Raw genomic sequence first — 13,781 nt, forward strand, 5'->3', positions numbered from 1 at the left:
TTGTTTTTCCTTTGAGAACCATGATCTTTGTCTTGCTAGAATTGAGTTGAAGTCCTCTGTTATTACTGATCTTGTTAACTTTATCAAGAATTAGTCCTAGTTTTTCCATGTCATTACAAAGGAGTACTGTATCATCAGCGTACCTAAGATTACTGATCAATCTACCTCCTATTGTAATTCCTGTCCTGAACTCATCCAATGCTTCACGCATGATGTCCTCTGCATATATACTAAACAAGTGAGGAGAAAGTAAACATCCTTGTCTAACTCCTTTTCCAACTTGAATCCAGTCAGTTAATCCAACACCTGTTGGATTAACTGACTTCCCACAGTTTCACATGCTCAACACAGTCAAAAGCTTTAGAGTAGTCTAAGAAACACATTACCAGAGGGAGTCTGAATTCTTTATATTTTTCTATGATCTGTCTAAGGCAAAGGATCTGATCTCTGGTGCCGCTACCTTTCCTAAAACCTGCTTGTTCCTCGGGCATCTCTGCCTCAACTTTGGCCTCAATCCTATTTAGCATGATCTTTAATAAAATTTTGCTTGCACAAGATATCAAACTAATACAGGGTGTTCGGGATAAATTTGACATATTTATAATTAATTATATTTTTCCGTAAGTTACATGTATTAACACACACTTCTCTTCATTTAAAAGTTTGGACCCTTCTTCATTCATATACAAGATGTCAGAAAGGATGGATAGCTGGAACCCACCTGAATCATGGAAGAGAATAACTTGTATCATGATGATTCGTGCCCGCCATCAAAATAAGGATATTACGACTGCTGCCCAATGCTCCCTGAATACAGTAAAAACAATCAGGCATGAACTAGAAACTTGCAATGGTGACTACGAGGATGTAGCAAGAAGAAAGATCCCTAGCAGACGATCTGATTGCGTTCGTACAGCAGAATTCCTCGCAAATCTGCAGGAACAGGTGTTGAAGAACCCTGGCATTGGAATTCGGGCTTTGTTCGTGGAGTTGCTAACTGTAGTCAAGCCCTGGATAACAAGGGTAGCCAATGGTAGGCCGTATGTATGGCAGCAGGATTCGGCCCCTTGCCACACCTCTGGGAAAAGTCAAAAATGGTTGTCTGAAAATTTCTACGACTTCACCAGTCCAAATGTTTGGCCTCCAAACTCCCCAGACCTTAACCCCATGGATTATTTTGTATGGGGCGCAGTTGAAAAAGACACCAATCGCACTTCCAGTAATACAAAAGCCCAGTTAATGGATAAAATTAAAACAGTTTTTGCGGCCCTTCCCAGGGAGACTGTAGCATCAGCTTGTTCGAGGTTCCGAAGCAGAATTGAAGCTGTGATCGATGCTAATGGTGGTTATTTTGAGTAAATCTTGTTGATAGTATTGTAATTAACTCTGCCTGTAATGTTTTTTTGTCAATTCATTAAATTTAATAGATACAAAGAAGATTTTCTTTTTCCTTACGAAACTGTCAAATTTATCCCGAACACCCTGTAGTTCTATAATTCTTGCATGCCTTCATATCATCTTTCTTGTGTAGTGGTATGAAAACTGACTTCTTCCAGTCTCTAGGCCATGATCCTGTCTCCCATATCCTTGTAATCAATCTATGAAACACTCTTATCCCTTCATCTCCTGTGGCCTTAATTAACTCTGCTGGGATTTCATCTGCACCTGGGGCCTTATTGCTGTTGAGCTGCTTAACTGCTCTTTCAACTTCATGCCTAAGTGGAGGAGGTTCCAAATCAAAATTTTCTTGGTGGGAGGACTCCGCATTTTCTTTATCCACTCTGCTGTACAGTTCCCCACAGTATTCTTTCCATCTGTTTTTTGATTTCCAACTCTTCTGTTAGTAATGATCCATTCCTGTCTTTGATGACATTCAATTTAGGCTTGAACTTGTGCTTTAAGTCACGAACTAAATAAAACATCCTTTTATAATTATGCCTTCTCATCTGGAACTCTATTTCTTCACATTTATTAGTATAGAACTTTTCCTTATCCTGCTTGATGGCTCTTCTGATTTTTCTATGTAATCTCTTGTATTCTTCGGTCCCTGTGTCTCTTTGTTTTTCCAACCAGGAAAAAACCAACAACAAACCAGAAAACTACCGACCAATTGCCTTGCTTAGCACCTAGAAAGGCTCATCCTTAATAGAATTGCCCCTAAGATAATAGAACAAGTCCCAGTGGAACAGGCCGGATTCAGATATAAACGAAGCTGTTGTGATCAGGTTCTATCACTCACCACACACATATAGAGGCAGGCTACCAACAATGCCAGAAAACAGCTGTAGCTTTTGTAGATCTTACTGCAGCTTATGACACAGTCTGGAGGCATGGCACAGTCTGCAAGTAGCTCCGTGCAGTCCCATGCAAAACAATAGCAAAACTAATTGCTGACATGCTAAGCAACTGCCTGTTCCAAGTGTGTATGGATGAGAACAAAAGTAAACAAAGAACACTGGATAATGGATTACCACAAGGGTCAGTTCTGGCTCCCCTCCTTTTTAACTTATACATCGCAGATATGCCTCATACAGTCTCTAAGAAGTTTTGCTATGCTGATGACATTGCTCTAGCCAGCAGACACACCAATTTTACTACAATGGAAGATACACTAACAAACGACCTTTTCGGTCCTAGATGAACTTCAGCAAATGGAGATTATGCCCAAATCCTAGCAAAACACAAGTTTCATGCTTCCACCTGAACAATAACCAGGCTAACAAAGAACTCGTCTACTTCAACCACAAAGTGCTACACTACAACAGATTCCTGAAATATCTGGGCGTCACTCTAGACAGAACACTGTCTTTTAAACCACATCTCATTAACACAGCATCCAAGCTAAAAACAAGAAACAATATAATGCAAAAACTATGTGGAACAACTTGGGGTGCCTCAGCAACAATACTTCGCTGCACTGCTCTTGGCCTCGTTTACTCTACAGCTGAATACTGCTCACCCGTATGTGTATTTGGTTGATGCCCAGCTTAACACCACTATGTGCCTTATTTCTGGAACTGTAAAATCAACCCCAACCTACTGGCTCCCAGTGCTAAGCAACATCCCGCCTCCACACATCTGCAGATCCAACTTTCTTCTACATGAATACTGCAAAATCATGCAAATCCAAAATCTTCCAAATAATTAAGACATTCCACCCCTAGAAATAAATAGGCTAAAGTCAAGGCACCCTCCAATCTTAACAGCAAAAAATCTTGCAGAAATAAGTTTCAACATGAAGGAGAAGTGAAAAGAGTCCTGGTGTAACAGTTCAACAGGGATCCTCCATGAATTAGTGGACCCAACACAGATACCATCTGGTTTTGACCTACCTCGGAAAACTTGGTCTGATAGTGGTTGACTTACCTTGGAAAACCGCATCCGCACCAACCATGGCAGATGTGCAGACCACCTTTACAAATGGGACATGATTGCCTCACCCAGGTGCGACTGTGGATCACCCCCACCAGACAATTAATCATATTATAGCAGAATGTGTCCTACGTGCATACAGCGGAAACCTGTCAGACTTCATCCATGCTACACCAAGTGCAGTCGACTGGATAATCAACCTAGACATTCGGTTGTAGCCTATTCTTGAGTGTCTCTTTTATGACTGTATTACGTCTTATTATTGTATATACGTCTATTACTATGTCCATATATATATATTAAGGATTAACGTAATGTAACGTTTCATGTGTGAGCCATACGCTAAATAAATTAATAACAGTTAACAAAATATAATCTTGTTAATGCATTTAACTTGTTGCTGAGGTAATTGTTTTAGATGTCTTGAAGATTCTTTAGATATGAAGGCAAAAATTTTACATCTAGTAAATTCAATTTCATGTAAGTTTTAGCTTCTGTTTTTATTTCCACAAACACGTCAGTTTATGTATGGAATTCTAAAACACTTCCCATGATTTCTCCCATGGGCACTGATTAATCTTATTGTCCCGTTTCCTATTTTGAAATTGGCTTCCATTGACATTTATCTTCATATTTTTGAATGTATAACTCTGATTCCTTGTATATGAATTGCATCTTTTAGAAACATCTCATCTGTTTTGGTCTCCTCAGTCTATCAGCTGTATTGGGGTTTCTGTAATTCTTCTGCTAGTTTCATTTTTGGGATCTTCTATCAGCTGACTTTTCACTGTTTTCTCTGGTGCCCTAATGAAAAGAGTGTGGTCTTATGTAACACAACAAAAAACACACCAGCTGGTATATCTGATTATTTGCTATCATAACGTATACGTTTTTTTTTCAGCTAATATAGAATTCAGTTTGGTTGTCAATCCCAAATTTTGAGCTCATCTTCATTTCTCCATCTTATTTTGCAGTTCTACTTTCCTCTAAAACCATTAATTTGTATGGAGCGGCCAACCACTACCACCCACTCGTTCAACTTCGTCTCTCTCCCTCCCTCTCTCTCTCTCTAGTTCTGCTGATTTTCTTTTTACAGCAATTTATTACTATACATGCATATGAGGGGAGGGGTTACACATTTTCTTTCTTTCTTTCTTTTTTTTTTTTTTTTCACTCCTTATGTGTATTTGTATGTATATATTATACACATTTCCTGAAAAGTGGTGGCTCAGTTAGTCAAAGCGTCTTCTTTTTTGTTTCAAAGGCTGTGTAATCCATCTTGTGTAAAGCATGGTAGATTGTAAAAGCATAATTTGGACATTTGTATATCTCCTTGAGTTCATAAGACTTAATGTTTCTTCTTTTTAAGACAGACTATTGTTTGGATATATTTTTTATTTTATTATTATTATTTTTTTATATCTGCTTTTATATACATAGATTACTTATTAAAAAAAAAAAAACTATTATATTGAGTATGTAGATTTTTTGACCAAAAACAAATGTGACAAATGATAACTGACACTGGTTTAATAGGTCATGATAATAAAGATATTTAAACTGACTAGTTTTGGTACATGTTAGTGGCTTCTTTTGGTTTTGGAAGAACAAAAAAATAAATAAACACATGATCCATTACATAACTAAAACTAAACATGTAAGAACCATTAAAAGTAAGAAAGATAGAAACACGTGGAACATAGAAGCTGGTGTATGTCAGTCATTATTCAATAGCTATGCATGCTGGTTGGCAGAAAAGTTCAAATCTGACATGTGGAAAGATCTATAAGTGACTTCCAAATATTATATAAAATCATTTCCTGGTTTCTGTTGAGTGTGCCTTGTGAGTGGATAACCATCGTAGACTCTTTGATGTTGCAGTTGCTGAAGTTGTCTTCTATGTAAGGCATGGAGCTCTTGTCCCATTCAGTATTGTGGTGAGTGTGGGGAGAAGTGGAAAGCTAGACCTGAGCTGTCTTTTCTGTGTTATTAATGTCTCCAATATGCACTTTTTGTGTGTCTAATTCTTCTAGATGTTTTGCATTATGTAAACAAAGGCACAAGAACATGGAATATTATAAACTCCAGAATATTTGTTGAAAGGGATATTTTATGGTCCTTAGGTGAATGTAACAGAGTTCATATAATCTCAATGGGCTTGAAAGTCACTCTTATGTCATGAGATTTCAGAAGATTGGCAATTTTGAGATAAAGTCTACCAATATCAGGGATGGAAACTAAGGTTCTGTAGCAAATGTCAGGAATCTATTGTGAATAGTTGGAGAAGAGAATGTAATTCTTCTTCATCTCCTGTATTAGAGATCATCCCCTTTTTTCCAGCATATGTATAATACCTAATTTTTGCAATATACAGTACAATGAAGAGAAATGTAAGTGATGACCTGTATGAGTGGGCTTACGGTATATGCTAAGAGAGAGAGACCTCCTTGTGCTTTTTTTGTAAATTAAAACATCTAGGAAAGGTAATTTTCCTTCCTCTTCAAGTTCTAAAGTGAATTTAATTTTATGATGGAAGGGGTTAATAGTTGAAAGAAAATCATGTAACTCAGCCACACTGTTTCCAGATTATATGTTATCTATGTATCTCCATAGGGACCACCAAAGGGACAAATCCCAAACCACCAAAGGGATGGTTTGGGATTTGTAGATAGCAGGAAATCTTTAAAGTTTTCCATGGATATGTCAGCAGGAGATAGAGGGGATATGAGAAGATAGAGGGCTTCCCATTGCAAGGCCAGATAGTTGTTTGTAGATTTTCTCATTCCATCAGAAATAATCTGAGTTGAGACAATGTCTAAATAGATGAGAGATGTCAGGAAGGAACAAATCATCTACAAGTGCCATAACTTTCCACAGGAACATCGGTGAACAAAGATACAATATCTGGACTAGCTAGAATGTCCATTGATAAGATAGCAATTTTTCCTAGTTTTTCTACACATATTTGCGAGTTTTTGATGTAGTCCATATGTCTGATGTGCTCCTTGACAAGATTAGCCAGATGTTTTGATAACAAATTAGTAAGCAAACTAATACATAGGCTGAAGAGGAATATTATAATAAAAATAGTTTAATCCTTTATTCAAGCGTAAGCAAACAAAGTTTGCGGTCCTGAAAATATCTTCAGGAAAATATCTTTAAATCTTGAAAATATCTTCAGGACTGAGGTAAGGTAGTGCAACACCAGGCAACTCTGAGCAAAGGTGGACCAAGCTCTCATCACTCCTTGTCTCAGTATCTCCCATAATGCAAAACACATCTCCTTGCAGACATGTATACTGCTATGCATTAAGGGAAGGGCCACTACCCAGATCGGTTTCAACCTTTATTGAGGTCTTGTCAGTGGGAGGCAGACCCAAACGTGGAGATACTAAGGCAGAAGCAATAAGAGAGGTCATATTTACCTATAGGAGTTGCCAACAGGTGTACCACCGTATTATTGAATTACTCTGGATTTAGAGAAAGATGTTGGAAGTTTATTTTTCACTTGGTTAGACTATAATAAATTTAGTTTAATCCTTTATCGAAGTGTAAGCAAACAAAGTTTGTGCCTGAAAATATCTTCAGGACTGAGGTAAGGTAGTGCAACACCAGGAAACTCCAAGCAAAAGCAGACCAAGCTCTCATCACTCCTTGTCTCAGTATCTCCCATAATGCAAAGCACATCTCCTTGCGGACATGTATACTGCTATGCATTAAGGGAAGGGCCACTACCCAGACCAGTTTCGACCTTTATTGAGGTCTTGTCAGTGGGAGGCAGACCCAAATGTGGAGATACTAAGGCTGAAGTAATAGGAGAGGTCATATTTACCTACAGGAGTTGCCAACAGGTGTACCACCGTATTATTGAATTACTCTGGATTTAGAGAAAGATGTTGGAAGTTTATTTTTCACTTGGTTAGACTATAATAATAAAAGGAATATTAGTTTTGTGTATCTTGAGCATTCCATATAATCATGGAGTTAAGGGGTGCATAGATTTCAACCTTTTTTTAAGACATAGGCCAATGTGGTCATGTTGCGTAAAAGGTTGTTGGTTTCTTCATGATTTTTGTCAAAATGAGGTCATAATCTAATGGAGTGTTAAGAGAGGTATCGGAGAGTAAAAATGAAATTTTGGACATATAATCACTTGTATTTATGATAACAGTTGAATTGCCTTTATCAGCCTTAATTATTATATATCTTTGTTGTTCTTTAAATTTGAAAGAGCTCTTTTTTTTATGAGGAATTGATGTTCTTTTAGCAGGATGAGAAGAAGATAGAAGGATCGCAGTCTTCAATCTAATGTCATTTGCAACAGATTGATAGATACATCTTAGATACCTCTGGTATGAGATTAATTGATTACTTGCTCCTGATGTTACTACTATTGCACAGTGAACAGACAAAAATATAATTATTTTTTTATAAAAGTCTGGTATGTTCAGTGTCTAGGAAGGTCAGTTGTGAAATGGTTAGGACATAAGGTTTTCTGATACTATATTGTTAAACTTTGATAAATTGAGATTCCTAAGAATTCTAACTTTATCATCGTTTAACAGGAAAAACCTGCTTGCTTCTAGGTATGTGCTGTAGGCAACTGGAAAAATATAGATTACATTATTATAAAGAAAAAATATTGTGAATATTTCAAGGAAGGAATACTTACTTGATTGTATAATGCCAGTGATATGTTATAAATTAATATTTTGTTAGAATTGATAATACAATGTTTTGTAGTATGACTTGCATTAAGCTGCTGTGAGCAAAAGTTCAATGTGTGCGGGCACACCAACGGAAGGAAAGGTTTCCCCCCAGGCAGTCGCTCGCCCACGGTACATGCAGAAGCGAAGTGGTGTCAGAAAAAACAAACAATACGAAACGAGACCCACGTCGGAGAAATTATACACGTTGGGTGAGCTACATAAGTTATGGTGATTGCCGATAGGGGAGATGATATAAAAGGGTTAGGAACCTCACACACATGGCTTTTTTTTCCTCTTCTCTCTTGGCTGGTAGTCTCGTGTATTCTGGTGGGTAGACGGTTGCACGGAGGAGTGTCTCTGTCCAGGAGTGCTCAGGCGAAGGATCACCGAAGAGTTCTGTTAGGAATCCTGAGGGCAGTAATAGGATATGCCTCTTACGAGTTGGAAGGATCACGCATTCCTAATCGTACGATGAAAGAACACATCTCCGTTCGACTGATGGGCAATCCAATCAAAGAGCTTAGCTTCTAGGCAACAGCCCTCACAGAAGCAGAATCGCCTTATGCCATCGTTATATCTGGAGTGGGCTAGTTATGCTGGGATCATGTGGACTTGTCTTTGACTGAAGAAATCCATGCCATAGCACCGACTAAATGAATTGGAAGGGAGATCAATCAGAGAATGGCAGTCAGAAGTTGAAGGAACAAGTATGAAGAACCAGTGTATACAGTAACATTGAAAATTCTTTCTCTGTATAATGTGTATAAGAAAATTAAGATGTTATAAATGAGATTAAGGGAAATTGAAGATTGAGGACTTTCATATAATTAAGTCAGGACTGTAGCACCTTAATATTAGAACGCATAGTGAGGTAACTCATACACGGTTAAACTAATGTGTATGTGATATGATATGAAGATTAATGTGAATATTGCAGTCAAGTTTTGTCAGTTTGTGAAATAACATATTGATGTTGCTTCTTGATATCCTTATTTAATAAGGATACCTATAATTTTCTCTGATTAACATTGTGGATTGAGTTTCTCTGTATTGTAAATTGTATTAATGTGTCAAATAAACCTTTGCTATCTTTAATCCGAGAGTCTGAGTATTAGAATCCGATGCACCACTTGCATAAAGATACGAATCTAAGCAGGAGAAAATAGATTATGTTATAGGTCACGATTGCAAATCAGTAGTCATTATAGTACACCTTTGAGATCACTTCTTAAGACATGTTTAACTTAATCTAATAGCTTAGGTCTATCCCAATGGCTTTAACAGGCCTTTAAGGCCCACAACTTTCCAAGCATGCTTGGATTTCGTAACCGAAATACGAGGATAGAATGGTCACTCCTATGCCTCAAGGTATTCTTGGCTGTATCCCTGTGTGTTCACGGGGCCGGTTTGCCTGCTTGCGGGATGAAAAACACCAGATAAGCTGGCAGAAAAACCCTACTGCCCACGCCCAAGACCGACTAACTTGGCTATGGCTGAGGAAGATCCTTCAGCTCTTCACGTCTCTGACGGGAATCGAACCTAGGACACTCCTTCCCCAGGCATATGGTTGTGAAGCGCAAAGCCTAGGCTAACTGCGCGGACGATAGCTTAGGTGGCGCAGCATAAAAATATAAATATTCCTAATGCTTTAAGAGAAGTGAGATTTCAAAGTCTTTGCCACGGTGGTTTTGGCTCGACTCTGAGGCAATTCCTTTGTGTTTTAGAGGTACCACATGACTCCTTAGTAAGGACCCAACATATAGTATATATATTAATAGAATTGAAGAAAGGGGGATGCAACAATATCATCTTGTGAGATTGAGAAAGTGGAAGATTACTTGATTTCAGATTTGATATATTTTTCTTCAAGCCATACTAATTTACTTGACTTCTTGAATTAATTCCTGTATTGTTTTCTTTTCTCTTTAAATTGTTCTGCAGAATAGACCATATTCAAAGTGTTAAAAATTACAGAAAATTGTGACATTCTGAAAAAATTCAAAAAATTCTGAAGAAAATCTTGATTTTTAAAATTTTTATCAAAATTAATGCTGTGTTCTTTGGAAGACAGACACAAAATTCAAAATTAAAATATTAGGAGAAAATGCAATAGTGAGATTACTAAATTTGTGAATTGGATTCATTAATATTTTTTTAGAATAATGATTGTGCTAGACCCTTGTTTCCTTATGCCAACTTTATAAGCATGGCTTTCTGTGCTATTATGAATTAAGGATAAATATAGCAGAATTCTAATAGAATTCAGAGATATATAGTGATATATTTTTAAATATATCACTTTGCATTGAGTATTATTTTATTATTTATTTACATTATTTTTTATAGCCTGTAGAACAAATCCTGAGTATTTGTGAAGATATGAAGAAGAATCAACTAAATGATATGGCTCTTCAAAAAGCAGCTGCAATAGCTCTTTTGCATCATAAGATAGGTAACTCTTTTTTTTTTTTACATTTCTATTGCATTCTATTGATCCCCCCCCCCCCCAAAAAAAAACCTATATGTTTTCTTTAGACATTTGCTTTGCTCATCATTCTTCTCCGTTTTGTTTAAATGACTAATCATCTTTATGTTAGTTGTATTTATACATTACTGAATGCTAATAATATCACATTCCTTTCTAATAGAATTTTTATTATGTCTGTATTGATAATGCCATCTGTTCACTTCCTTAATTTTCTTTACAACTCATATCTATGATTTCTGATCTTCCATCAGCTATTATTTCTAATCTCACTTTCTAAACTCTCATTAAAAATGGTTTGAGTAGTGTTTCGCTAGTGTTTGGGTGATTTTCGTCTTGTTCCATGATTTTATTCAACTTCGTTATCTCTTTCTTCATCTTATTTGTCCTCTTTAACTAAAAATTGCTTTAATAAGTAAACTATTTATCTTATTCTAGGTTTATCATTGAGAATCTGTGATTTGTTAAACCCAATAGTAGATTTGTTCTATTTTGAATTTTTGCAACAGGTCATTTATTTTTATTAATATCACTTTTATAAATTTTTTAAAATTTGACACTATAGAAACATTAAAAAAATTAAATTTTTTTTTATTTTTCTATAGATTGCATTATTTCAACATAATAAATTATTTTTAATGATGCAATCTATATATAAATATATAAATAACAGATGTAGCATGCTGCTTTGCTTTCTGCCTGATTGAATATTAAATAAGCTTCTTTTACAAGCTCCAGTTTTAGTTGCTGCCATATAACTTAAGTAGGATATGTATATATATATGTGTAGATAGATAGATAGATAATTATAAGTAAAAATTTTGTCTGGGATGCTTAAGGGTCAAAGCTGTATAACTGAGAGGAGACCTCCAAATAGCCTTTAAAGGAATATGGAGAACCAACCAAGGCTTCTGACCTAATGTCCAATCCTCAACTTCTCATGGTGCACCCTGTTAGGTATCCACCTAGATACTGAACAAACGAGGATGGGCTGGCAATTTCGGATTTAGCTGACCAAATTGTATTCTTATTGGCTTAAACCAATATACAAAATGATGGTACAACATGACAAAATTTCATGCTGGCTGGGGGCGTCGCCCGTTTGAACAAGGCCTCCATTGTTTTCGCCAGGGATACCGGGCGAACAGCAAAAAGTCAGCTACTGGAACAAATCTGAAAACTCACCCCAACTCAACATCACCAAAGTTAAAGATTGGTACTACTAACATAAGAAGGTTGAATGGCAAAGAAATGGAGCTAGCTGAGGAACTGGATAAGTACCAGATCGACATAATAGGGATGACAAACAAAAAAAAGCAAAAACTGGCGAGATCTTTCTGAGTAATAAATACAAAATGTTATATTCAGTCAATGACAATTAAGGAAAAGAAGAAGTAGCCATAGTATTCAACACTGAATACGAGGCTAATCTTGAATGGCAGGCAGTCTCAAGTAGAGTGATGTGGGCTAATATTAGAATGGAGAATTGGACAATGAGATTTATTTTTGCCTATGGTACCACAGAAGGTTCTACCAAGGTACAAGTGGAGGAATTTTTTGAGTCTTTAGAGAAAGCAACTGACACAATGAAAAAGGAAAAGTTGGTCCTTGTTGGGGATCTAAATAGCAGAGTAGGCAATGATTATGAGACATAGAAAAATATTTTGGGAAAATTTGGAGAAAAGAGCAAAGCTAATAATAATGGCAAATACCTGTTGGATTTCTGCTCAGGACATGGATTGGTTATTACTAACACCATGTTCCAACATAAAAATGTGCACTAATTCACATTGAGAGAAGAAGCTAGGAATAAGAAAAGTCTCATTGACTATGTTATTGTTGATAGTGATGTCTTCTCCCTGGTGCAGTACACCAGATTGTACAAAGGATTTGAAATTGGAAGCGATCACTATTTAGTCTTGAACAGGATAAAATTGAATATCATATTGAAAAGAATAACATGACAGAAAGTTTTAAAGCGAATAAAAGTTGAGCAGCTCTCAGATGTGAACTATAGACTAAAATACACAAAGATTATCGAAGAAAAAATGAAAGAGTTTGAGAACAGGAACCAAACCTTGGAGATTCAGTGGCAAGCCTTGAAGAAAACCCTGATTGATTCAGCCAGAGAGGCATGTGGTGAGGTTGTCTGCAAGAATAGAAAAATCAGAACTCCATGGTGGACACAGGAAGTTAAAGAGGCAGTGAAGGAAAAGAAGAACACATATCAAAAGTTCCTGGCAAATAAGTCAGCTTTTGCTCTTAGAGAATACAGAGACAAATGTAAGAAAGCGAAACACTGTGTAAAACTAGCTAAACAAAAGTCATGGGAGGATTTTGACAAGAATATAGAAATTAAATATCAAGAAGGTAGTAAGATATTCTGGAGGTTGTTGAAGAAGCTTAGAAATGGAGGAAAGAGTGCTATAAAAGGAGTTAGAGATGATAAAGGAGACATGAAAACAGGAGAAAAATTACTCCATACTTCAAGATATCCTTGAAGTATGGAGTAATTACTTTGAAAAATTGCTAAATGAAACAAGCAGTGATGATAGCACAGTGCTAAAAAAACAATCACTAGGCAGGCAGTCAGGAATACATATCTATACTTGAAGTAGAAAAAGCCATCAAAGGCTTGAAATGTGGAAAGGCAGCAGGAGTAGATGATATTCGACAGAAATGCTGAAGTATGGTGGTATAAAAGTCTTACAGTGGCTGCACTGCATAGTTCAGAAAGCTTGGACAGAGGGACAAATTCCTGATGATTGGAGTAGAGCTCTAATAGTACCCATATATAAAAAGGGAAATAAAACTGAATGTGAGAATTACAGAGGTATTTCCCTATTGAGTGTTCCTGGCAAGATCTATGCAAGTATACTTGAGAAACGGTTGAAAAGAATTGTTGAAGAAAAGCTTGGTGAAGAACATGCTGTGTTCAGGCCAAATAAAGGCTGTCAGGATCAGATCTTCACTTTACGACAAATAGTTGAGAAAGCATGGGAATATAACAAAGATATGTATTCAAGCTTTGTCGATCTGGAAAAAGCATATGACAAGGTGCCAAGAGAGAAGATATTCAATACGCTTCAGTTATATCGTGTCAATGGGGCATTATATCAAGCAATACTTAGTCTTTATTTGAGTTGTAAGTCTGTAATTAGAATTGAAGGACGTACTGGAAGATGGTTTAATGTTAAATCTGGTGTGAGACAAGG

The 13,781-nt window shown here is 36.6% G+C and overlaps 1 protein-coding gene across 1 annotated transcript in view; it reads left to right on the forward strand.

The window, feature by feature from the left end:
* LOC150102216 (leucine-rich PPR motif-containing protein, mitochondrial-like) overlaps nt 1-13,781 on the forward strand; it is a 394,112-nt gene that overhangs the window by 88,415 nt on the left and 291,916 nt on the right. Inside the window, exon 10 of the mRNA XM_090399109.1 lies at nt 10,428-10,533. Coding sequence (XP_090255235.1) covers nt 10,428-10,533 — 106 coding nt within the window. The remainder of the gene's footprint in view (nt 1-10,427; nt 10,534-13,781) is intronic.

This window comes from Typopeltis vanoorti, chromosome 10, assembly GCF_054136105.1.
Source record: "Typopeltis vanoorti isolate ZY-2024b chromosome 10, IOZ_Tvanoo_1.0, whole genome shotgun sequence".
Lineage (NCBI taxonomy): Eukaryota > Metazoa > Arthropoda > Arachnida > Uropygi > Thelyphonidae > Typopeltis > Typopeltis vanoorti.